The sequence below is a fragment of the Nesoenas mayeri genome (assembly GCF_963082525.1).
Source record: "Nesoenas mayeri genome assembly, chromosome: 16".
Taxonomy (NCBI): domain Eukaryota; kingdom Metazoa; phylum Chordata; class Aves; order Columbiformes; family Columbidae; genus Nesoenas; species Nesoenas mayeri.
In genome coordinates, this window is record NC_137562.1 from 15,829,275 (window position 1) to 15,855,825 (window position 26,551).

General features: G+C 48.4%; 1 protein-coding gene across 1 annotated transcript in view; it reads left to right on the top strand.

The window, feature by feature from the left end:
• The window catches only part of KCNB1 (potassium voltage-gated channel subfamily B member 1), a gene marked incomplete at both ends in the record, with an annotated part of 99,508 nt that extends 83,453 nt beyond the window's left edge, over positions 1–16,055 (top strand). The window contains one exon of the mRNA XM_080354768.1: positions 14,034–16,055. Coding sequence (XP_080210894.1) covers positions 14,034–16,055 — 2,022 coding nt within the window. The remainder of the gene's footprint in view (positions 1–14,033) is intronic.
• Between the last annotated feature and the right edge of the window lie 10,496 nt (positions 16,056–26,551).

Below are 26,551 nucleotides of genomic sequence, written 5' to 3' on the forward strand. Positions count from 1 at the left end.
TTAAAAGAAAGCGATCGGGAGGGAGGGGACCTGCCCGGCTCCCTGTCGGGCTATTGCCAGGTGATCTTAAGAACAGCTCGTTGAAGCCAGGTTGGTTCATCGCCTGTGCAGTCACACCTGCGGCTGGGACGTCTTTACGCCGAGCACGTCTGTGCACAGGGAGCAGCCGTCGCCCCACGGCGGCAGGGGAAGGGCTCAGGGACACTGCGAACACCACGAAGCGCTGCTTATGGAGGATTTTAACTCTGGCAGTATAACAAGGGCTTGTATTTTCATGAAGTCCAGGTCTTTGGCCGCAGACCCTGATGCAGGCAGGGGTGGGGTAGACCTGGCCCAGCTGGGGTGTGCACACAGGTGCTCGCTCGTGTGCACCCCTTTCCCCAGCATCACATCCATTCTGCGCAATCCATTTGTCAGGATTTGGCCATGGGACGGGAGCTCAGCTCAGGTGCTCAATGCAGGGATACACCCCGAGAGGCCATAACCCCCCTGTGCTGTGGGAGGGAAATCCCTGTGACACTGCACCTGACTGCAGCGAGGACGGGACTCGTGCATTGAGCCACTGTGCCACCTGGAGTCCGGCCACCCGGCGCTCGCGCAGCCGCTCATCTGCCAGAAAAAGAACACTAATAGACTTATTTTCTTCAGAATAATAAAACAGAGAAACAGCAACAAAGCCAAGAACATTGAGATGGTGACAGCAAGAGTCTGGCTTCAATCCCCCAAAATAACATCAGTTAGAGCCCGATTTCAAAGCAGCAGACACCGCGCTGCGCACACCGAGAGCTGGGGTTGTTATTTTTTTCTTCAACAGATTTTTTTCAAACAATAACACTTGACAGTTTTCTTTGAGTAACTGTAGAGTTGCCTCCACATTTCCCATTTTTCTACGTTTTCCACCATCTTCACGCAGGGGGAGATGGGCTGAGACTGTTCTCTGCAAACAGCAACTTGCCGGGGGGGACACAAGGTCCAACCCGGGTGCCCCTGAGCATCCAAACCTGCAGGGAGAAGCCTTGGAAGAGAGGGATGAGCCCCACAAAAGGCACTGCAGAGCCCTCCTTTCCAGTTGTCTTTCATAGGGACTGTGCATGCTCCCACGCTAGTTTACAGGTAATTTCTTTGGGAATTATTTTATAGTGCAGAGAGAGGAGATTTGCAGAAGACTGAACTAAGAGGTTCCATTACATCACGTATTACAACCTTTGAAAATCTTCTGTTTAAGCAAGTTTTGCTCAGGCTGCAATAGTGTAGCAGGAGAGTGGGTGTACGAGCAAGGGAGCGCGGGGGGTCCTGTGCGCCGCACCCGGTGTGCGCAGAGCGAGCCGTCCTGGCGCGGCCGGCAGCGCGGGGACACGCGCCCTTTGCTGTCACTTTGACAAACTGACCCTGCCGCTGCCTTTCTCTTTGTGTTGGTAATATTTTAGCAATTTTCAAGAGTTGTTTTATTTGAGAGGTTTGAAAGGTAAACTGTCAGTGCTTCAGTGCTCCCCCATGGAGCAGTGAAACAATCCAGGAGCGCGGGTTTGCCAGATCATTTTCTTGCTTTGTATCTTCATTATCTGTGCTGTTGGTAACTGGGGTCTTTGTCGGCTTGATGGTTTAAATGGACCTTGGAGCAAAATCTGGAGGTGCAGAAGGGGCTGGATTTGGCTAAGACACCTTTAAATAGGGGCTGGTCCTTCCCCTCCCAAACAGTCCGGGGTAAAACCAGGTGGCAGCTGCTGACAAAGTACTCACGACCTTTTATTTGGTTTCCAGTAGTGTCACCTCTTACATGCAGGTTTAACACAGCGTTCACACTTCCAAGAGCAGCGTTTCAGCCAGAACACCCCGTTTTTGTCTGGTTTGGCATCCAGTTGCCCGAAGCCAGAGTTGAACTGGGGGTTTTCCAAGGCTCCCTTCCCAGGCGGGGGGCACGGCTGGGCGGGCAGCAGCTTCCCCGCTGGGGTGGCCAGAGCAGAACCTGTGTTCGCCTGCCTTTGGGGAGAAAAGGACTTAATTCCTTCAGCCCATATGGTATTTTGGCAAATAGCGTGGAAGGAAAGCCCCATGGAAGTGGGGCATTTCTGTCACCGGCCTCAACCAGGTCAGGAGTAGGATCCTGTAACTGCATCTCTCCTCCAGACAGGTGTCTGTGCATGGAGATGAACAGAGGATGAGTGGGGACTCACCACATCAACGCTGCAAAGCACACAGAAGCTGTCTGCATTATAGAAGGGTGTGAAGTCACGCTACTTTTTCAATATTTCCATGCTTCCATTATATTTTAAATATTAATATTTTTTATCAAGAATTTTTGTTTTGACCTCTTTGACCTGAGCTGTTATTATTTTTGGCCTTAAACTGGATGTTTAGTAAGTGAAGAGTTTCAAAAGCCTCACAGAAAAGCTCATAAATGAGAATAGTTCTGAAGGAGTCAGCCCTTCCTCAAAACACCGTCCCACAGCCCCGTTCCTGGCCTCTCTCCTTGCTTTAGTTCCTGCTCGGTGTTTTTCCTGGGCTGGCACCCGTAACCTCTGGTGCTAAACTGGGCAGGCTGATGTTTAAGCCCAGCTGCCTACAGCTGTGCCCATCTCACCTACCTCTTCCATGGCCAGAGATGGGTTGGCCCCGGCCGGGCTTGCCTGGGCTCCTGTCCACAGCACCTGGCTGGGAGCCCGCGCTGGCACGTCTGCAGGATGAGACCATCCAGAACACAGCGTTATTCATTGCAGGAGCAATATATAAGGTGTTAAATTAAGAAAACAATTGTTTTCTGTAAGGAATTTTTACCACTGCACCTTCTTCTCCACGGTTACCCAGCTGGGCAAGGCGAAGTTGAACAGCGCCGTACAGGAGCTCAGATTACGCCTCATTTTTCCCCTTGTGCTCTCAGTGGCTGCTCACTGAGAGCTGCAATTTGGGAATTTCCAATTGAAGTGGAAACCCTTGGGGAACAGGCTGTAGTTTTCATGTAAATTCTGCAGCTGCACCATGCAGCCCCTGCATTCACTTGCAACAGAAGCTGGGCCTAGAGCGCAGTTGCTGCTGGTGTGCAGAAGCGCAGCTGTGCCCGGTGCGTGCAGGGCGCGGGGTGTCGCGCAGCCCCAGCTCTGCCGCAGGCAGGATCGCCTCCAGCACCGCGACTCTTCACACCTGCCTGGGAATGGTTTGGTTCCAGCTTATTTCTACCCACCACCGAAATAATCACATCATCTCTTGCCACTGGATTTTGTTCTTCAGGTGTGCGTCTGAGATGATCAAAGGGGCTGTTCGTGTGGTGGGGTGAGCAAAGGAAGCTCTCAAGGTCAAGCCCAAACAGTCTAACGACTCTGGGACTAGGATCTGGCCTCCAGCAGCAGCAATGAGCCAGGACAGGATGAGCAGTTCAGGAACCAGAAAATTAAGCTTTTGAAGCCAATAATACCCTCTGGCAGGGAGCAATCAATTGACAGAGAAATGAGAGAGAAGGGAAAAAAGGAGACAGGCCATTCAGCCGGGCTGCGGGAAGGGCAGCGCCACAGAGCAGAACTATCTCATAAATAGAGCAGCACCTTTCTTCCTTCCTCCCTTTCCCAGGGGACAGTGGCCATGGGAACAGATATGCTTTGTGCCCTCTGAAGGGGATGCAGGAGAGAGCAGATTAAACCTCCCTGCAGCAGGTTAATTGGGACATACAGCTCCAGCACTGCTACCCTTACAATGCTATTATATTTCCTCTCTAAGAAATAGAGGAAAACAATAAGCCAATATTAGCTTATCTGATGAGCCTGGCCGGCCGGGACGGCCTTGGGAATTGCCAGCTCATTCCACAGAATGCGCGGAGCCCTCAGCTACCGGGGGCTGCCGTTCACATCTGTCTGTGCCGACTTCAACCACTGAAAGGTTATTCCTAGACCCCTTGGTAATTCCTATAAACTGATTTCCCCAGCATGCTGAGGATTTTGTTGTTTGTTGTTGGTTTGGTTTTGTTCATGTTTTGTGGGGGGTTTTTCGGCTTTTGGTTTGTTTGTGGTTTGGTTTTGTGGTGTTTGTTTGGTTTTTTCCTACGATTCTGGCCTCTTTAAACACTCCCGGGTCAGACTGGGCTTGTTCTCCCCACTCAGCAGCGGGTTTCTCCCTGCGCCGGGGCTTCCTCTGTGTCTCATTTCCAAATCTGCTCACCAGACCAGGTCTCAGCAACTGTCACAAATGTTGTCAATGAGAGATGCTGGCTATTGCATGTGTTAAAAAGCCAGTCACTTTATTTTTAATACCTAGAGAGGAGCTGGGGTCTTTTGCAAATCTTGCCCTATTAGGGATTTTCAGCTCACAATGAGGCCAGATGGCAGCACAGAAATAGATGCAGATATCTGCAGACATGCAGAGCGCCAGGAGACCCCAGCACGGCCTGTGCCCGCAGGGGGGCAGCGGGTCAGACCCCAGTTCAGCAATCAGCATTGTGCAGCAGTCTGAGCAATTTGGGTCCCTCCTTCGGGACCCAGTCAACATCGGGGCTTCCCCGTGGGCGAGCGCGCGGACGTGGAAAGGGTTACGCGCTGCCCTCGGGAAGGTGGGTCTTACCAGTTTGTCTTGATGGAAGAGCAGAGAGCTGAAGCGTCTGCCAGAGTTCATTAGGGATAATGCAACCTGATGGGAGACAGAGCTTTATCCAGCGGCTCACGGAACCCACGGGGTGGCTTTCGCCTGACCTTGCACTGGACTGCACGTCCCTCCCTGCAGCCCGGCCCCGCTCTCCCCGTCTGAAGGAAGTTACTGCGGAGGGCAGGGGCGGGCGCTGTGCCGCAGGGACCGCAGGGTCACCTGTCACCGCCTGTGCGGGCAGAGGGACAGCCCGTGTTCTGCTGGCCCGCAGGACGTGCAGCTCGCGCAGGAGCCGCGTTTCTGCAGCACAGCCGGGCCCCGGCCAGGGCTGCTCGGCTGATCCGCAATGACACTTCAGAACACCAACACAGAACCATGAGTGACCCGGCTCCGCTCCACACGCGGTACGTGTTTTGCAAGCCCCAAAGCTGTCACGCTCGCAGGCTGCTCGACGTGCCAGATAACGGGACCACGTGCCTGACAGACAATCCCGAGTTGCCCAGGACATCAAACCGCGCGTTTCCCTGGAATGACAAGTTCTATCTTTGGCAAACAAAACTCAGGCTCTTTAATACGCTTCTCCCCCAACGTGCCATGCTAGCATGTGTTTGTTTAGCAAACAGTTACTAGGAGGCCTCCTTAGGATTCTAAAAAATGGTGATACTGGGTGTTGTTATTCATGGATGGAGGTGGGGAGGAGAAAGAAAAACAGCGCTAACGTAGCCAGCAAGTTCAAGTAAGGTTCAACTTTGCTGTTCCAAAATCTGCAGCATGATAATGAGACAGTCAAATCAGCTCAAATTAAGAGCTCAGGAAGGCTCAGCCTTTCAAAGACGTACATTTGTGACAAGATTAATTTCTGCCAGCCAGTATATAGTGCAGTATCATCCTATATTAACATAGAAACCCCAAACCAAAAATAAAGGCAACTGAAAAATGCACTAAAGCCCAGAGAAGTGTATCATTTCCCTTAATCTCCAATGTTGGTCTTTTCTGTTCTGCACATGGATTAAAGTCTGATGTGCCACCTGGCACAGTTCAGCTGCCATTTACAGGAAGCCTTGCCTCCTGCCCTGCCTCTTCAATAGCATTTACTAAATTGCAGCACTCCTGCATTTCTTCAAACGGTTTCAGGTGACTTTTGTTAGAGTAAAGAGCAAAAAATAAATCAGTAAAACAGCCACTAGAAAAGCCAAACAACCAAGAAACAGTATAAAACCCTGCTCTGCTCCCTATCCAAACAGAGTGACCTTTTTGATTTCTTTTGGCATTGTTCTGGGGGTTTATTGTTTTGTTTGGGTTTGTTGTGCATGTATTTATTTTTTCTTCATTTTGTTGGGTTTGGGCTTTGTTGTTGTTTTGGTTTGGGGCTTTGTTTTGCTTTTGCCTGTGTGTTTCTTTCTGCCCAGCCCTGGTTTCCCGCAGTCCCCCAGCTTTGCAAACGGCACAGCACAGGAGTTCTTGCCGTCAACGCGCTGCCCAGGTAGCGCAGCAGCACAACGGAGCCCCCGCTGCCTGTGAGCGCCCTGGGCAGAGCGGGATGAGCGGGGCCCTGGGACGTCTGTGTGGGAGCAGCAAGGGCTGCGCTGTGGGATGGGATGTGGGATGTGATGTGGGATGCGTCATGGGATGTGATGTGGGATGCATTGTGGGATGTGATGTGGGATGTGGGATGCACTGTGGGATGCACTGTGGAATATGATGTGGGATGTGATGTGGGATGTGATGTGGGATGCAGGATGCACTGTGGGATGTGATGTGGGATGCAGGATGCGCTGTGGGATGTGATGTGGGATGTGATGTGGGATGTGGGATGCGATGTGGGATGTGGGCTGCGCCGTGGGATGTGCCGTGGGATGTGATATGGTATGCGCCGTGGGATGCGCTGTGGGATGCGCTGTGGGATGCGCTGTGTGTCTGGTTGCTGGCCGCCCGTGCGCTGTCTCTGGGGAGTGCGCTGGGGTGCACTGACACAGGAGGGGCTGTCAGAAGAGATTTCAACCCTGCCGCGAAGCCACGGGCTGTCTGGAGTAGGTGTTTATTTCTCGTGCTGTTGTGTCAATGTCTAGAAGCCAGTGAGCATGGGAGATGAGTTTTCCCAGATCACCAGCCGACGCTTCAAAGAGTTTGAGCTTTTTCTGAGCTCAGGAGAGACTGAAAAAACAAAACGAACAAAAAACTCCCAATACAAAAAAAAAAAAAACCACAAATGTACATCTCCACACTTCAGTTTCATTCTCCATATTTACAGCTAGAATGTATCAAAATGGTCTTACTCAGCTGAGACCAAACTCTCCTGTTGAAATGCTGATGTATAGCTGCCTAACAGATTCTGTATCTACCATCTCTACTCACCACTTGAAAAGGCCTCATACTAACATGAATGATTAATTGCCAAGGATTAGCTTTTAGCTGCTTCTGTACACAGTTTGTATGCAGTTGTTGCTATTTATTAAATATGTGATATCTAATCCAGTGTTTAGTGCTTTCAAAGGGAAGAACCATCTGTGCTTGAGATTAAAACACTTCATTCACTTTGTGCCCAAGCCCTCACCAAGGGCTCCACGCTCTGCTGTGTTAGCAAAGCCCTTGGGAACCCAGCCCTGGGACGTGTCCTGCACCAAAGCCCCTCTGTCCGACACAGGGTCTGAGTGCCGAACACGGGGATCAGTGTAGTCTTGGGACGTGTCCTGCACCAAAGCCCCTCTGTCCGACACAGGGTCTGAGTGCCGAACACGGGGATCAGTGTAGTCTTGGGACGTGTTCTGCACCAAAGCCCCTTTGTCCGACACAGGGTCTGAGTGCCGAACACGGGGATCAGTGCGGGCATGCGGGAGAGCAGAGAAGCTGCCCAGGAAAACAAGACATTTTATCAGAATAAATAAGTAAGAAGTAGGCAGGTGCTGAGAGCTTGGAGGGACCTGCAGAGATGTTTTCCACCACCTCTGGGTTTCATGTGTTTCTTTTGCAAAAAGAGGGGTGCTGATGTTCCATTTCTTCACAGGCTGCTTGCAAGGAGTAAACAATTAACAGCTGTAATTTCTTCTGCCCTTGTTCCAAGCATGAATGAAACAAAACCAAAACCAAAACTCCAGAAGGAGCCCAGGCGCCTCAGCACCGATAAGCTGAATTCAGCCCCTAGGAGCAGCCACCTGAGCTGCTCGGGCAACAGCGCCACGCTGGCACCAAACACATTGAACAGGTAGAGGATGTCGCTGTGGCCTTTCTGTCTATAGGGATTTACTGCTCCTACAGGCTTCCCTGTCTATTCATAATATCATTAGTGTGGCTGATGCTGGTAACCGGATTTGCCATTTCTAACACATCTCTGGAAAAAGCTGTTAAACAGGTCACCGTTTCTGCAGACACAACAGCACTGGAGCTCTGCTCTAATTTCCCCGCTGTGCGGCAGCCAGGGTGGTATCGATGACTATGGAGAAGTCCTGCAGCAACACTAATTATGCTTTTTGGTGAGAAAGCGGCAGTGGAACTGGTTTAGACTTCCAAAAAATTCCACACTATAATGTGCAGGACTAATGCAACTCAGATTTGTAAAGAATTAATATCAATTATTCTCATGCATATTCATGAGAGGAAGACTGGTTTAGCAATCAAGCTAATAGTTTTTGCTTAATTACATTTAGTTGATTTTATGCTATCTTGGCACGTTCCTGACTGAATTTAACCATTAAAAAACCCCCCCCACTGCTCCAGCAAATACCAGCACTTGAAGCTCCGTGTCCCTGTAAACGGTGGCTGAGGCTCAGCAGGCTGCTCGGGACGGTGGGAATTGGTGACCAGCACTACGGTGCCCCAGCACCCCTGGTGCAGGGTAGAATCACAAAAGCATTTGGAAGAGCAGTTCCCAGGCTGCTGAGGGCTAAGGCGTTGATTGTTTTACATTTTCTGAATGCAAACCATCGTCTGTTTTAATGCGAGACCGACAGCAGGAATGGGAGATGTGTCTGGGGGGATGGTTTTGTCTGGGTGGGAGGTCTTGCTGTGCTCGATAGCAGATAAAATTACAACAACTATAACCGAAATCAAATAATTAACCATTATTCAATCCGGGCTCTTCCAGGCAATGTCAATATTAAGATCTCAGCTATTTCCAAAGCAAAATATAAATAGTTCTATCTTGGTTTTGTTTTCATGCATTTTATGCTGCTCCGTAATGGTTACAGAAGAGCAGAGGAGTTTGCGCTCTCGCAGCCTGTGGACACGGTCACTGGGGACATCGGAGACAGTCAGGACCCTGTCGCTCCAGAGGGCAGATGTCCTGGTGCAAAGGGTCTCGAGGACCCCATGGAAAGGGTGCAGAAGTGGTGTGGAAAGGGCCAGAGCAAGGAAAACGTGACTTTCCCACAGAAATCAGTGGGACTTAAGGGTTTCGGAGATTCGGGGTCTCACATTACATCTTAACATCTTTCCACATGAAAAAGTAGATTCAAGGTTATCTCTGTTTCCCTTGTGACCCTGTCCCTAAGTTTGGCATCAACTCCTTGTCCTGATCCAAGAAGAAAGTGTCACCTTTATTTACGGCCTCAGTGTGTTCTAGAAAAAAGCTTCCCGCGAGCCCAGCGGTCAGAATCACAACACCAGAAGTGACCATGTTCTGCAAACTCTTTCAGTTAATGAATAAACAGGCATTTTCTAGTGAAGAGATGTTTCCTAAAACAAGTCCCTGTCAAGAAATACCACAGACATGAGCAGGAGACGTTATTCCCATGCCGAATGAAGCGAGGAGGAGATGAAGGAACTCTCCATCTGTTTCTGCGCTCTGCAGCACGTGGGATAATGCTCAAAATACACTGTGCTCTGTGCTTCTGGGCGCGCGGGAGACGGGGCTGGCCCAGCGCCGCGGGGCGGCTGCGCACCCCGACCCAAAGGGCATCGGTTGCTTGGGAAAGGCGGGGGGGCTGCAGGAAAAACCCCTTAGTAAACGGAGCATATGAATGAAACCTGGTCCTGATGCCAAGTTTGCTCTGCGGGCCTTGATGGAGCTAAAAAAGCGCATTAGACAAAACCATTATTGAACTTCTTGATTACATAACTATTTCCTCATCGTATTTCCAAGAATATTGAATCTATATTCAAACACCCTCCTACTCTCTCCCACACACCACCCCTTCTCCTTGCTATATCAGCTTCATCACCGAGCATGAAGACAGAAAAAGTATAGGGCATGTTGCCACGAGCAGATAGATCTCCGATGCTTACACTGGGATTTTAGAGCCCTCTATGGGATTTGGACAGCCAATTCTCTTTCATTTTAATGGCCTTGAAAGCCTGTGATCTTATGCCTTGCCCTTAGCGTCTTTAGCAGTGCAAAGAACAGATAATCAAGCAATAAATATCCCCAAACCTGACCGCTGCGTTAGTCCCTGCTGCCTAAAGCCCCGCTCTGTGCTGTCTGGGGGTGGCACGCACGGCTCCGCTGCACACAAACTGCTGCTGCCACAGACCTGAGAGAGAGACGGGAACTTTCTGAGCAGACCAGCTGCTTTGTGGGAGCCCTTTCCCCCGGGGATGAGCACAGACCTTGCCAACGCACAGGGTGATTCCCTGTGTCTCCCAGGGGCTGCCTGCCTGGGTTGGGCTGCTGGAGCGGTGCGGGTTAATGGTTGCAAGCATGGCACATCCACCTGCCTCAGGAAGCAATAGCTGCACATGAGCTGGCTGCACAAACATCATCAGCCTGCTTGTCTCATTTGCATGTGGAATAGCCAGCATGTACGTACAACCGTGTTAATCACTCAGGGGCAACTGCTTTAAATTAATTCCAAACCTTGCCCTGCCAGTCCGTGGGTTGTTCAGCTTCCACAAAGGAATAATAGCAGCCATCCAGAGATTCACGCAATAGAAATCTTTGCAAAACAGTCCATTTAGCAGAGAAGTCTTTTCTGGAATCCTGCCCATACCTACCGAGACTTGCAGTACAAGCCCGTGTTGTCATTGGGAGCCCACCCAATGCCCTCTGCAAGACAACCAGAAAAGTACCTGGTGGGGTATTTCACAATTGATGGTGTGTTGCTCCAGGCGAAATGCAAGAGTAAATACAGAAACGGAGAAGGGAACTACACAGCTTTCCTATTGGAGGCAATGTCTGAACTTCTGCAAGTCCAGGCCTGCACTCCAAGGACCTTCCTGCACATGAGCCCGTCAAACCTCAGCTCTTTGGTTGCCAGCCCAACAGTTTTCACCAGCGCAAGGCCATGCCTGAATTTGTCCCATTGGCTTTTCCTGTTAAAGAGAAGTGAACCTGGAAGAGGAAGGGAAGGCGGAAAGGCCAGCGACCGCACGGAAAGGCTGCCTGCTGCACAGAGCATCTCTAGAGGCATTCTTGGTGGTATGAACTTCTTTCCTTCAGCTTTCTGTCTCTCATTACTGACAGTGGAAAATGAGAGCTGCCAAGTTCAGTATGTGCAAGACAGGACACCCTATTAGACTGTGATTTCTAAAATGTGACATCCCGGACTGTAAAACGTTGGGATAGAGCAGCAGCGGGATCCAGATTTCTGTGGACAGCTGCTCCTTGGGTGGCGTTTGCGGGGCGATGGGTGCTACCAGGACGGGGTGTGCTTTACAGAAGCATCCTCTGACCCCACTGGAGATATTTCACCTCTTAATTTTTTGTACTTTGTACTTGAAAAGTGCTTTGGATACCTGAGTACGGTGAACCCACATCTAGAAGATTTTCTTAGCCTGACATGATCACAAAGGTGTGTGATTGCAGTAGGTCCATCAGGAGGAAAACCTGTATCTTAGGAGCGCAGGTAACATCTTGCTGCAACTTGCAGGAGAAGCGATGAATGCTTCTCTCTGTTTATTTCTTAGCTCCATGGCTAGTTTTGCTAAACCAAAACCAAATTTTACCCTCAGATCTCCTAGTTTTCAAATGTGTGTTTATCTGGTATTGCCTTGATCTTCAAAGTAGGAAGGTATATCAAAGGAAACAGAAGGTTTGACACCAATTATTGCTGCTGGATGCCATCCACTGAAGAAAGATGGATTGTTAATATTTACACTGAAAGGGAGGAAGATAAAACACACCAGGTACATCTAAGTCGACAAATAAGCCCTTCTGTGTATAGTGGCCAGAGATAAAACCAAGAAAAAATGTGAAATTACCACTGAAAACATCGCAAACACCTTCAGAAATGTCGGGTTGTACACAAAGAAATGAGAGTAAAAACACTCTGAGAACCTTCTAGGAAAGCCAATCCGGCTCCCTGCTTCTTGGGTACCAGCTGGTGTCCAGGAGAAGATGGGCTTCTGAAGGAACCAAGTAGCTGACATCTAAATTTCTCCCCACTTCGCCCTGCGACACTCCACTCACATTTGATTCTCTTGAGTTTAAATCCATCACTTCAAGCACTTTTCCCTGCATCCCTCTCCGCTTCTCTTCACCCCGTGGTTCTTCCTACTTTTTTGCACCCCCACGTCGTTCCTGCAGCTTCTTTGGCTCACCGACCCGAGAAATCTCTTGACAAGGCAAACCCCCTATTGAACAAGTTTTTTGGGGGTTGTTTGTATTTGAGCAGCGAGTTAGTGGAAGTGGAAGGTGGTGGAAAGGGGCGAGATGAGGGTGCACAGCGCAGCCAACAACAAACGCTCTTACAGGCAACTTGTTTAAAAAGGAGAAGGAATCTTCCCGGCATTTTCCTGGTAACAATTCAGTAACTGAAAGAGAAGCTATTCTGAAATTCCCGGTGCTAGAGTATTGCATAGGGGGCCATTCACTCCGTTCCCTTCTTCCATTTAATCCAGTTTAGACAATAAAACCAGAGTGTTTAATGGAGCTAGTTTTTGTTTCTAGTCAAATCTCATTATTCAGATTGAATTACTAGGTCTGCAGTGTCATGTACAAGTCAAAGGTATATAGTACCTTTAAGTTAAAAGGTAAATGATGTTATTACATTGATTTGGAAGGGATTTGCTTAGTGGATTTTAAAACACTTGTTGAAATCAAAACTTCTTGCCTTAGATTTGTATTTTTTTAAGGTATATGGGCTTTTCTCTAAAAGCCCATAAGGCTTAAGCTTGCTGTATGAGTTTAATTCACGTGAAGCTCCCAATCTTTGTAGAGCACTTGTGCCTTTCGGCTCTGGAGAAGGGGTGAGGCTGCTCTTGAGGACACCGCGGTACTTCTGAGCCATGTTGGATCTGCATGACCCTCCTGCAGCAATGAGGCCGGTTCCTCCATAGTGACTGTCAGCCCAGGGATAAACACTCGGAAAGCTGATTATACGGTGTCTTGCTGGGCTCGGCTGAGGAGAAATCCCGCAAGAATTTCTTTCTCCAGTGCCCCGGGTGGTAACCGTGGCTCTTCTGGTGTTGTGAGGCTGGCTGAGAAAGGTCATTGTGGGGAAACCCGAAGTCCAGTGATATCAGCAAGAGAGGAGCGGGTCAGATTTGCAATTCATGATGCAAAGCTGTTGTCATGCATTCTATAATTCATGGCTTAATGTTGTGTATCTAGTCATCGTGCACATACGTTGCGATTGATTTCATGCTGCTTTTCTGTCAAGCAGGGGAAAAGCGAGCATAAGGAACCAGCTTACACCGAAACGAATACATCAAATATTAGTCACGTATACGTGTGTTTGGAAATCATTGCTGTATTTTGGCAGTAACCTTAGAAACTAGATATGTTCCTACTCAATTAACAAATTAGAGAAAGAATTCACTAGTAGAAAAAAAAACAACAAACCACTCCTCAAATTGTCTGTCAGCTCTAAAACCTCCCTAAAATGACTTCGGAAGAGAATGTCATTAGGGAAACTGAAAAGTATAGTATGAATGCCTCTATAAAAGAGGTGTGGAGCCAGGATGGCCAGTCGGTCCTGTGCAGAGAATTTCAGAGCTCAGAGCGTTTTAGAAAGCTTGGTAAAGTTTTAGTGTATTTCGCAACCGTCAAGTTTCAAATTAGAGATGAGTCATTAAAAGACAGTGTATTACTTGTATGCTTATATGTAGTAGAATTATACACACATCTCTCTAATTAGCCATAGGCACCCAAAATTACAGTTGCAATTGTGCATTAAATGGAGGACATCGCTCCGATCGAATCTTGCATTCACAATTGCATTCCTTCTCGCTTAGATTTCAGAGCCTGCTGTCCAGATGGGCTTTGTTGGGCACCTAATTAGTAGTTAATCAAAAGCTCCTGCTGTGCAGAGCTTCACAGCCCTCCTGGCACCCTGGCTGCTTGGGACGTGTTCCTTGACTACACAGACATGAAGGCACGGGAGCTGAAGTAGATGCTTTATCCGCTTGATACATCTGACATAGCTAAAGCAGCTTCCAAAATAAAACCGCCTCATGATGCATTGGTTATCTGACTCCTGTGTACTAAGGGCAAAATTAGTCTGGAAATGCGTAAGTGGAAACACAGCCATGCGTTAATGGCAACGATAGAGTAATATGTTCTGAGATGAACTCACTGTTTTCTCTTTCCTTTCCAGATTTTGGCAATCATTTCCATCATGTTTATTGTACTATCTACAATTGCCTTGTCCCTTAACACACTTCCTGAACTACAAGGCGTGGATGAATTTGGGCAGACCACAGATAATCCCCAGCTTGCCCACGTGGAAGCAGTGTGCATTGCATGGTTTACAATGGAATACCTCTTGCGGTTCCTATCCTCGCCTAAGAAATGGAAGTTTTTCAAAGGCCCGCTGAATGCTATTGATTTGCTAGCTATCTTACCGTACTATGTCACTATCTTCCTCACAGAATCCAATAAAAGTGTACTTCAGTTCCAAAATGTACGACGAGTGGTCCAAATATTTCGGATTATGAGGATACTCCGGATTCTCAAGCTCGCCCGACACTCAACGGGTTTACAGTCCTTGGGGTTTACACTGAGGAGGAGTTACAATGAGCTTGGATTACTCATCTTGTTTTTGGCCATGGGCATTATGATCTTTTCCAGTTTAGTGTTTTTTGCAGAAAAAGATGAGGATGATACGAAATTCAAGAGCATCCCAGCTTCTTTCTGGTGGGCAACAATCACCATGACGACAGTAGGCTATGGAGACATCTACCCCAAGACACTTCTAGGTAAAATAGTAGGAGGACTGTGCTGCATTGCTGGAGTGCTGGTGATTGCTCTTCCCATCCCAATTATCGTCAATAACTTCTCTGAGTTCTACAAAGAGCAGAAGAGGCAGGAGAAAGCCATTAAGCGCAGGGAAGCTCTTGAAAGAGCGAAACGAAACGGCAGTATTGTTTCCATGAACATGAAGGATGCATTTGCCCGTAGTATAGAACTCATGGACATTGTGGTTGAAAAGAACGGAGAAAGCATAGCTAAGAAGGATAAAGTTCAGGACAATCACTTATCTCCCAGCAAATGGAAATGGACCAAGAGAACGCTCTCTGAAACTAGCTCTAGCAAATCTTTTGAAACTAAGGAACAAGGCTCTCCAGAAAAAGCCAGGTCATCTTCAAGTCCCCAGCACCTGAACGTCCAGCAGCTGGAGGACATGTATAACAAAATGGCAAAGACTCAGTCCCAGCCAAACCTGAATACTAAAGAGTCAAGTCAGCCTGGAAAGGAAAAGGAAGAGCTAGAAATGGAAACCCTCCCTGGCCCTATGGTGCCCTTGCTGACTACTCGTGCTGACGGGATCATTGACATGAGGAGCATGTCCAGCATCGACAGCTTCATCAGCTGTGCAGCGGAGTTCCCCGACTCGGGGAGGTTCTCCCACAGCCCGCTCGCTACCCTTCCCTGCAAAGGTGGCATCAACGTGATCCCGGAGCAGAGCCGGGCAGAGGGGAGCGCCGCCAGGTTCGTGGAGGTGAACCCCAGCTCCGAAGGCAGCCACCGCTCTGCTTTTTTCATAGAAAGTCCTAAAAGCTCCGTCAAGGCCAGTAACCCTTTAAAACTAAGATCTCTGAAAGTCAACTTCATGGAAGAGGACACCAGCACATTAGGACCAGCATCAAACATACTGAGAATATATCCAGACCCCCTCAAGGGCAGGGGAGCTGCTGCTGCTGGCACAGACACTTCCTTACTCTCTGACAGATCTCTCGTGAGCCCAGAAACCTCCATCTATACAACTGCGAGTGCGAGAACACCCCCAAAGTCACCGGAGACGCAGACAGCCATAGCTTTCAACTTCCATGATGCCGGTATACACAAATACATAGATGCTGACACTGATGATGAAGGTCAGCTGCTCTATGATTCGAGCCCGCCTGGAAATGTGAGTCCCAAGTACAATGTCACAAACAGCGGCTATCTAAAGCAAAAGGACAATGTTTATAGAACAGACAAGAACCATCTAGAAGCTGCTGCTTTACCCACCTCCCCTAAGCTAATAGGGCAAAACTGCATTTACTCTGTGGAAGGTATCACTGGGAGAACCCAGGGCAATCAGGAGACTGTCAGACTAGAAAATCACATTTCCCCAGAAGTCCATGTGTTACCAGGCAGCGGAGGACATGCTAACACACACGATCAAAGCATCTGAGGTGGGCTCCAAAAGAACTTCCTGAAAGTTTAAAGCAATGTCTTTACAGTCAACACAAAAAAAAGAGCTTCTGCATGGCATGAACTTGGCTGAAACAAGCCACCTGTTTCTAAAAGTCAGGGGGAGGTCCAGTGTGGGTTTGTGAAAATGTCCTTCTCTGAAACAACTCTAAAGACATTGCCCACATCAGTCAAAAATAAGGATTGCAAATCATGATCACACATTGATCTCCTTTCATGTTGTCCAGTGAAGCCAATGTGACCAAATATCCATCCATTCCCCTTGAACGCTAGAGCTCCTTTTGGAAATATTAATATCTGATTCGCATTAGTTCCATAAAGGATGCCAAGGCAGCCAGATTTGAGCTCTGGAATAAATTGCTGGGGTTGGTATAAAGCTATCAAAAACACAATGCTCACTGCTTCAGGGCAGCTGTTCCCCATCTACAGCTTCCTCTGATGGATAATATGTCTAAAGGTAGCAGGGAACACGTGCATTATTAGAAAATCCAGGTGGAAAAAAACATTTAAAACAAATAACGGTCTAGAGAAACCAATTATTAAAATGCTCTGTGTGTGTTTAATAATACGATATCCTGTAGGACCTGATGCTTTCTTTTGAAATATCAGCAGGGTGAGTTGCACCACTTGTATCTTAATTCCAAACACCCCCTAGGCCATAGTGAGACTTGCACTTACCCTCTGCTAACAAGCGACAGCTGCCCCAGGGCCGTGCGCCCGCGGGGCCGCCCCGCGGGGCGGGCGAGGAGGAGCCATGCAGAAGCAGCAATTGCCGGAGGCATCGCAGCCAGCCCCTTCCCGTCCGGAGCGCAGGGCCGGCCGGAGGGCGCGGCTCCCGCCCTGCCCGCCGCACGACGGGCGCCGGCTGCGCTGCCGCGGGGATGCGCCGGGGCAGCGGCGGTACCGGGGCGGCTCCCCCGGCGGTACCGGGGCGGCTCCCCGGGCCGCCCCGAGGCGGCAGCCGAAGCGTCGCCCTTGGCGTAGGAGAGGAACCCGGTCGGTCTGAAGCTTTTTGCGCCCGAGCGGTGCAGTGAAAGATATGCAAGCGTAACATAAATATGCAAAAAGAGGGATTGGTTAGCGGCCCGGCCCGGCCCGGCTGCGCTCTCTGTCGCGGGGGTCGGGCAGGAGCGGCTCCTGCAGCGCTGCGGCGGAGCGGCTGCGAGAGGCAGGAGAAGCAGGCCTGATGTTTTCACAACATCCAGTCGTTTTTAAACGAAAAAAAAAAAAAGAAAAAAAAAAAAAGAAAAGGATCTGACCATTTTAAATGACCAGAACTAGCCGCCACCAGCCTAGGTTTTTAAAATATTATTGTTTCAATAAAGTTACGTCAAATTGTGTAGGAAATAATTTGTCTTTGGTTTTTAATCTCGGGGGGGAAAAGCACTTTACGTTGACTTTTTGTTGTCGTTGTTGTTGCGATGCTGGAGTAGGATAGCAGAGTGTAACAATCAAGCACTTTAACCAAGCACTATTTTGATTTGTGCCTCCTGTCGTGGCCGTGATTTGTTACACGCCTGTAGCAAGTCACAACCTGTCCTGTGGTAACTGTGATGGTAATCTTTTATGTTGTTCTCTGTTTCTACTGTAAACCACAATTGTAAATAACTCTGTCAATGAGCGTTTCCTGACCCATTTCTGAGTACCTGCCGGGGTGGGGGAGGATCTGCACGGAGCGGGTCTGGGACGCGCAGGGACGTGGGGTGCGGGGCAGGGGCGCCCGGGCGGGACGAGGACCCCGAGCCGCCGCGCCCGCTGCCACCTGTTCCTTCCTGTTGTTAAAAACAAACAAGCCGTTGGTTAGTCCTGAATGTAAACGTCTGTCCGTCCAAGCTGTACAGTACTTCTGTCTGTAATCCGTAATAGTGAGTGCAGCATGTACGGACAAAAGCAATAAGCACATATATGTTTTAGGAACTATTATGGGTTACGGTGATAGCTTTGTTAGCACAAAACTGTACGTGCGTTGGAGTTAACTCAGCTCCGCTCAGCCGGTCCCAGCCCGGGGGGTGGGACGCAGCCCAGGTTCCCGCGCAGATGTCGCCCTTGCGTCCCAGCAAGGAGAGACCCTGGGGAGGGCACGAGTGAGACCTGAGCAACCAACCTCACGAATCAGCCCTTGCGCCGTGCACAGCGACACGGAAGATGCTCGATACGACCAAGGCATCCACGCGTGCACAGGATACTCTGCGGAGTATTTAGGCAGGGCCAGTTCCTGAGGTTCGTGTGCTCTTGCTCTGCCTTTGCTCAGCCAAACCACCGTTTCTGCGAGCGGGCTCTGCCTGGTGAAGGACTTTAGGATTTGGCCATAGTAAATACAAGTGTACTTAGAGGAACCGATGTATTGCTGAGATACTAGTTAAGATTGAGCCGTCACGAAAAGGTAAAGTGACTTTCCAGCAGATAAGCTTTAAATACTGATTTATTCTGTGGCTTTCCGAGGCCGTAGAGTGGCAACGAGAAATCTTCAAGAGAACAGTCTTAACACAATCTCTATGTTTCAGTGATCATTCATGTCTGCCATCAGCACAAATGTAAAAAGAAGAAAAATCAGGGAAAATTTTTTGATAAAGTAAGTAATAGTGATTTCCAAGTTAAATATTTTTAGAGCTGATGCTTTCATGTGGAAAAGAAGTCATATTTTACATATCACAAAAGTGAACGTATTTAAATATAGCCATATAGTGTAGTATTTACCACACTCTCATCCAAATTGATGTATTTGGTTTATAGATGGCACTGACAAAAATGTATAGATCAACAATTCTATCATTTTTAACTGATAATCAACTGGTGCAACTCTCCTTGTAACCAAAGGCCCTCTGTCTGCCTTGTGTGATCGCTCACGACACACACCTTACATCATCTATTTAGTCCTACCTTTAAAGTAGCATTTTATCGAGTCACTTTTGAAAGCCAAATTCAAAAGTATCATTAGAAATCTACCTTTTGAGTCTGAATAGCCAAAGTCCGATAGATTTCTTATAGAAAGCAAATAATTTAAAATGAAGCATATAATATGCTTGAAGAGCATTTCTTTCTTATTTGTGTACGAAAATGTAGCTCTCATTTTGTGCCCAGTTAAAAAGAAAGTATGTTTAATTTATTTTAATGAAATAAAGTCTGAATATGGAGTATGTATCTATATATGTGTGTGTGTGCATAATACACATATATATAATGTAAGCACTGGGAAATCTACTCTAACATAAAGCTACGGTAGACTAACTCTGTACTCATTACAAAAGGGAAGGCAGTGCTTTGAAAACATAACGCTCACCAAATCCTGTAGACATAGACAGACAATTTCCTTTTATAGTTTGGTTGATACATGTTTCCCAAAGGTCATTAAAGGCGGGGAATATATGCAATATCTCGTGCATCGAGCTAACGCATGCAGGTTAATCTCTGGTATTCGGCATTCAGGTCTGCGAATTTCCTGCGCATCATGTATCGAGCAAGCCGACAGTATTCCCCCCGCTGCGGGGGAGACGGCACATCGAAGGGACTGTGTGCACGCGGTGCCTGCGCTTGCTTGTATCTTACGCCATCAACATCATTTTTAATACATATATATTAAATATATATTATATAATATATATATGCGGAAGGAATGGGTGCAGCTTTCTTAGCCAGGAGGCAAATATCCTTTGAGTTTTAGCCTTCAAAAGCGGGAAACAGCAGTCACATCGCAGTAGATTTCTCAGTGCCTTTTCTTAGCAACTTCACCTAAGCACACTTACGGAAAGAAAAAACACGGAACAAAGTCTCCTGTGAAATCCACATTTTTGCGAAAGGTTCGAGAGTCAACAAAGGCAGAAGAAGGGGACGCGCATTCCCCTCCCGAACACGCCGTGTGTCCAGCGCCGGGAGCAGCCGCACGTCTGTCTGCGCAAGTCACGCAGAAACACCCGAGGAGGGGGGTTCTTTGGCAACTATGGCTGTGATAAACTGTAGCCTTTTCTTCCCTTGCAGCTAATAAGATACACATTTCTAAGGAAAACCGTACTCTCTTCTGTAAAATTGTAATGTATTGTTAATATTTGTACCTATTGTATATTTATGTCTTGACAGAATTATGACTGGTACAGTTTATAGTAAATAACAAGGGTATTTAAAACATTGCAAAGACAAGGTTTCTAAAGCCAGGTTCTCTCTCTGTCGGTAAGCTCCATGTATCACGATCTCCAGTAGTTTTTAACGTCTCATTTTAAAGCGAATAATCGAATTAGTGAATGAAGCATCAGGCGGTGGAGCCGTGCGGCACCGCTGCCCTCCCGCGGCCCGGGGGCGGGATGGGGAGGTGGCTTCCCCCCCACTCCAAATTAGCTCCCGCTCCTCGTTTAGTCACTCACTTTGGCTCACAGTGACCAGGCTGAACAAGCGTCACCTTAGGTTGCTTTAGGACCACTCACCTGGGGAGAATATGGCTTTAAATAGGTCTTGAATAAAGTACAGATGTTCTAGTTACCTCTGTACCTTCTGTTTGCCATTGTGTTGGCTTTATAAGTATCTGATGTATGGAAAAGTCATGTGACTTTCATGCATTCCAGAGTAGTCTATTTTTCTGTTCAGATTAAAAAAAATAATTATATATATATATATAAATATAAATATATATCTGTATTTTTAGCAAATTTATAATAGGGCAATCAAGTCAGATTTCTTCTTTTTGTATTACAGAATAATATATTAGATGCTTTCTTGGTGTCCATTTACACAGCTGACCCCCGGTCTGTTGTCGTTACTTTCTGCCGTTCTGCAAACCGAACCAACGACCTGCACCGTCCCTGCTGGGCATGCGGCCGCGAAAGGTCACGGGTTTGTCTGATGTTGTCATGTTTTCATATTTTCCTGTTTGTGGTACTTTTAAACGTAACAAGGGACTGGTTAGGGAAGCAAAGAAATTCCTCCTGAGAAACACACGGGGCCGGATCCTGCCCTGGGTCACGGCAGCAGGAGCGTCCCCCAGCACCGCAGCCGGCACTGCAGCGGGGCTCATCCAGATCCCCACTGAGGAACCTGAGAGTGTAAAGAAGAGACAGGATTTGAGCCTGACGGCCCTAATAATTATGATGGAGGTGGGACGAGCATCACAATTCAGGCTCTCGTTTTAAGGCAGTGACCTGACAATGCTCAGGCAAAGCTCCTGTTTTCGAGGGAGTTTTCCCTGGGTTAAAAGAGAAGGGTCAAGAGTTTCATTTCCCACGGGGTTTTGGAATTTCTACTTTCAGTCCCAGACAAAATCAGGACATGAGAAAAAATTATGGGGGAATTAAGGAAAAAAAGAAATCTTCCTCCCTCCTTTATAGCTGTACTGTCACGTAACTTGGGTGAAAAGCCCATGAGATAAATGCGCATCCTGACGCTGTCTCATGGCCCATTGACGCTTAGCACGACAAAGAGCCTTGGACTGGTTCTGGAGCTCTGCACAAACACCCCCGGGACCCGCACGGCAGGCTGCCCACTGACCGTGGTTGTTCCAAAGATGGAATTTGGGTCCCATTTCCTTTTGTCTGCTTGCACGATTTTCTTATATGCCCACCACACCAGGCAACAAACGGGAAACGGAGTTCATTTTGGAGAATATGTGTTTCAGAAAGTCCAGATACCACCTGAACGAACAGAATAAGCAGCAGACTCTGTTTTGTGTGTGATTATGTATCAGCAAGATCATTTACACATGAGGTTAGCAAAACTGGGTGGGATTTTCCTTTCTTATGGAAGCGATTAATGCAATAGCCCACCATAGCTAACATCAAAGATTACATAAATCGCTTCAATAGGCACCTTCCATACCAATAAGTTTGTTTGAGTTTGGTCAACAAGCCCCAGAAAGCTTCCAATGGGATTCGTGTGTAATCCAGCCTCGTAGGTGTCCCCCTCCCACACCACGACAGAGACGCCCCGAATACCAACCAGCCCTTCAAAGAAGAGGTGGTTGTCTTCCCGCGTGTGTTTTGCACCCTGTGCTGGTCAGATTTAGGCTCTTGCACTGAACCTTTGTCTTGGCTGGACAAAGGACCCCTTAGGAAAGCAGAAAGTCTGCGTTCAGGGTGTGTATCCCCTTCGTTGCTGGTGTTACCTAAGCCACAACTAAGTGTCCTTTGACACCAATGGTAGGGTGCCACAAGTGTTCCTATCTGTAAATACTGCTCAGAATTTTGCTTTGCTTGATTCTGGCTTCATCGCACAAGAAGTCTTCAGTCTAGAGGCTTAGAAGAGAAAGCTTCGTTTTTTTCTTTTTAATTAGAAATAAAACTGACATTCTGTAGGACTGAACAAGGATTAACCTTTGATATTTTTTAAAGGGGTCTTTTTAAGACCTTTAAAAAACAATGATCAGGCTGGGCTCAGTGTAAAGGCCCCCCCAAACCAGAGCTTTGTGGGAGCCAAATTTGCATGAAATGTCCAATTCTTTGCTGCTGTGAGTAGAAGCCCATTGATGCCAATGGAGCTGTGCCCCATTTAGTCCAGTAAAGAATTTGGAAGCACATCTCTGAAAGATAAAGGAAAACTGAAGGCTCTGTATGACCTCAGGGATGGAGGTGTCTGCCCACGGCACCTACGAAGAAACCAGCGGGGCCAGGGAAGGGGAAGCGGAGGCAGGTTAGGGAAATGCAGGGAAAGGAGGGAACCCTGCGGGCCAGAGGGTGATAATCACGTCATTCCAGTCTTGGCCGAGCGTCCCCCCGTGTCAGCTCACCCTCGCGGGCCTGACGCCACCACCGGCCTTCCGAAGGCGCAGACCACTGTCCCTGCAGAAGAACCACGAGCTCAGCCACGTAGTTCAACACCGTCAGCCCTCAGTGCGGGGACTCCCCGCTGCGGGGGGGCTGCACCGGCACATGGTCACCTGTGACGGTCACCTCCGATTGTGTCGCAGCCTCTGCTCCAATTGCCTGTCTACATTTATAACCGTTCTAGGATTCACAGATTCTTTTCTACTCTCTGTATTTCATTCAGGAGCTCTGCCCATTATGTCATTTCTTCCTTTTATATTTCCCTGCCCCTAAGTACCATTAGCCACCCATTAGCTCATGGGACCACAGGGATTTAATTTGTTTATATCAGTTTTGTTGGCTTGTGGCAAAGATGGAAAACATTTTTATTTCCCCCATTCTTTCTGGGTTTTTGGTGGTGGGTGCATAGAATTGCTTTTGCATTGAAACATTGCCCACTGGTGTGTTTGGGAGGGCAGAGGGGCAGCATCTCCATGTACTTGGAACTCTGAAGCCATGACACCGCAATCAGAAAGGCCAGCCACAGCTACCGACCAAACTCGCTTTCCAACCGGATTAACATTAAAAAAACACATACCCCAACTTACTGCAGCAGATTCTGCTTTGTAATCAGGCCAGTGGAGCAGTTCCCGAGTGGGGAGAAAACTCTTCCTGAGGCACCGCTGCGTGCTGCTCAATGAGCCCGTGCCCGTGGAAGGACACGGGGTGGGAACAGCCTCACGTCTTCCTTCTCCAAAAGCACAGACGGCTGCTGGACCTCCAGAGCGGCCTGTGAGCCCCAGACAAGGGCATCTCCAAAGGGCATCGAGGGGTGTCCATAGTCAGTGAAGGGTAAGCAAGCTGCGTGGCTCCCTTTAAAACAAAAATGTTATAGTTAATAACAAATAAAAACTGGAAAAGTATGCTTCCTGTGGCTCTGCTAGCACATGTGGGTCAAACTTCTTTTGTACCTGGAAACAGAAGCCAGCTGTGCCCCGGCTCGGGAAGGCAGACCGTGCCGGGTCTCTCCGTTGCCTGGCACAGCACCCGTTTTCAAGCCGTGCGGTGGGGAAGCAATGGAGAACCCAGCCCGGCGCGTCTGTAACGAAGGGCAGCGCCTCGGCCTCTGCCCGACAGCCCAGCAGATCCTGCACAAGCTCTTCTTTGGGGTCTTTTGGACCGACCCAAGGTGCAACGCGTCAGCAGGAGTTTTCTCCCCATTTAAGCAATGTTTCAATCCCTGGCACTTGGGGTGATTACAGCAACATTAGCCATAAACTAGTGTACTTAGAGTCTTGCATTTTTTGTAACTTTGATTTAGCCATTCTCTGTTGAAGTTTATTGACCTCTCCAGCTGTTTCCGTAAACAAATGATTAAAAAAAATCAGTGTCTTTATATGCATGTAGTACTATGAAACTGTGATCAATGTGTGACATTCAGAAACTGTACTGTCTTGTAAAATATGTCCAAATGTCTAAGGATTTTAAAGCAATGGTCCCTTACTACAGACTACAGAAATAAATAAAAAGGTATGGATAAAACCAATGCCTTTCTTTGCTCTGTTCCATGGTCATATATACTGGCCAAAAGCACTGAGTATGCTTTAGCTCATCCCAGCTGACAGCAGGTTCAGACATAGGCTATTTGCTCGCAGACGGGCCGTGATTCGGGAGAGCAGCGCTGAGCTGGACACCTCCCGGCTTACGGCTGCAGAAACCTTGGGGCTTCAGGGCTCATCCCCACGGAGAACATCCACCCGCACCTCCCAGAGCCACCACCGGGCTCGGGGACCCGGGACATCCCGTCACACACGCCTGGAAACGCACATCTCGGTCACGCGGTTGTGCAGGTACAGAACCAGATGCCCATGGGACAGCAGCTGAGGTTTGGAGACAAAGAGCCTTGGGTGTAAAGACCAGAGAAACAGGCTGGGCTGGCTGCTCCGTGAGGCAAAAACCTGGACCTTCTGCTAGAGCCACTGTGGTTTTCTTCCCCATTAGATTTAGCAGTGGGTTGGTTAAATTATGTAAGTTATCAGAGCAAAGGTAATTTGAACTACTCAGGAATATTTTCTCTGAGTCGATTACATAATTTTTGTTTTCTATACTGACATGCAGTTTCTGTAAGAGTCTTCAAAGCTTTAATCTGAACCCCCCGATTCATGGAGATGTTAATTTATGGCCATTTAATAGTGTAAAAAGGATCAATAAGCACACGTTTCTACACGGAGCAACCGTTCACGGGGTTCCGCACCTCACACACCCTCACAGGTTCCTGCACATACGAATCAAATGGAAAAGACTAAGTGCACACTTCTACATTTTATTTTCTACAGCCGCAACGTTTGCAAAGGGAACCTGGCGAGTTAGTGCCCGAGCAGACAGATCTCACAGCAGTCCTGCAGAGCATTTTCATGGCATGTTTCTGCATTCCCTTGTGTTCATTTCCATTTCAGCAAGATCTTTTTAAGAAAGATCTAAATGATCAGCTGAGTGTTTCATAACAAGTAGTGACAATGACATCTAATAAGATTAAAGCACTGAACTTGAAGGGAAGTTTACAAACGAACTGGAAAGTGGATGTGTTCCTATAACATATGTCTTCCACTTTCTGCTAATGATTGTTCTTGTTCCTTGCCTGCCAGCCCGAGCACGCAGGCTCCTGAGCTATAACCCGGCATCTGCACTGATACTGTCCAAGGAGCTTTTCTCTATGAATTGATTTCCTTTATCAAGTCAATGAAAACAACGCCTGTCTGCTGAGGCGCTGTGCTTCGTTATTGTGTGCTGAGCATACAGACATTAAATATTTTTTCTCCTAGTTAAAATATACCACAGAAACACATCCTCAGCAACAAGCTCCCTGTGTCTGCCTTCCCACCTGGATGGATTTTCCTCTGATTTGTCTTATTCAGGCTAAAGTAGGCACCTTTTTTCTTTCCTTGTTACGCACCATCCTCTAACCTCCCTACAAAACCACTGAACACCCAGAGCAAGCCACTGTGCATCCCGCACCACACCAGGCCACAGCCACTAACCCCAAAGGTTAATCGAACAAAGCCATCTGGTGAGGGAGCGCGCACCCCGAGTCAAGGCACCAGCGCCCCAGTGGCCCCACAGCACTGGTGGGGCTCGGCGAGCTCGTCCCCATCACCCCGTGGGGCAGAGGGACGCAAGAAGGGCGGGACGGCTGTGGGACACAGCGCGGAGCAGGGACAGCCCTGGCCGGTGACCGGTGCACCCGCCGCCCCCGCAGCACTTCACACCACACAATTAAACACAAACGCTAAATACGCACTCGGAAATGATCTGTACTGTGCTCCGTTTGCCCACAGGCACCTCATTGTACTATGTTAACCTCTCTCTTTAAAAAGTCTCTGGCCATCAAAACAGAGCCCAGGGAACAGCAGAAGGTGAGCCGGGGGGTCAGTGGGACATGAGCAAAAGGTTCTTCCCCAGAGGTGCTGGACACTGAACAGGCTCCCCAGGGAGGGGTCACAGCCCCAACCTGACGGTGTTCAACAAGAGACTGGACACAGTCCTCAGACACACGGGGTGACCTGTGGGGTGTCACTGCGGGGACTCGATGCTCCTGTGGGTCCTCCCACGTTCTGTGATTCTGTGGTTCCGACCCCGTGGGGTTTTTGCAGAGCTCACCTGGTCTGCAGGCTGGAGGGGCCGCGCTCCCGGAGTCGTCCCTGCCCTCTCCAGGGGGGTTTCTGCTCCTACCTAACACCCTGTTGTTGCACCACAA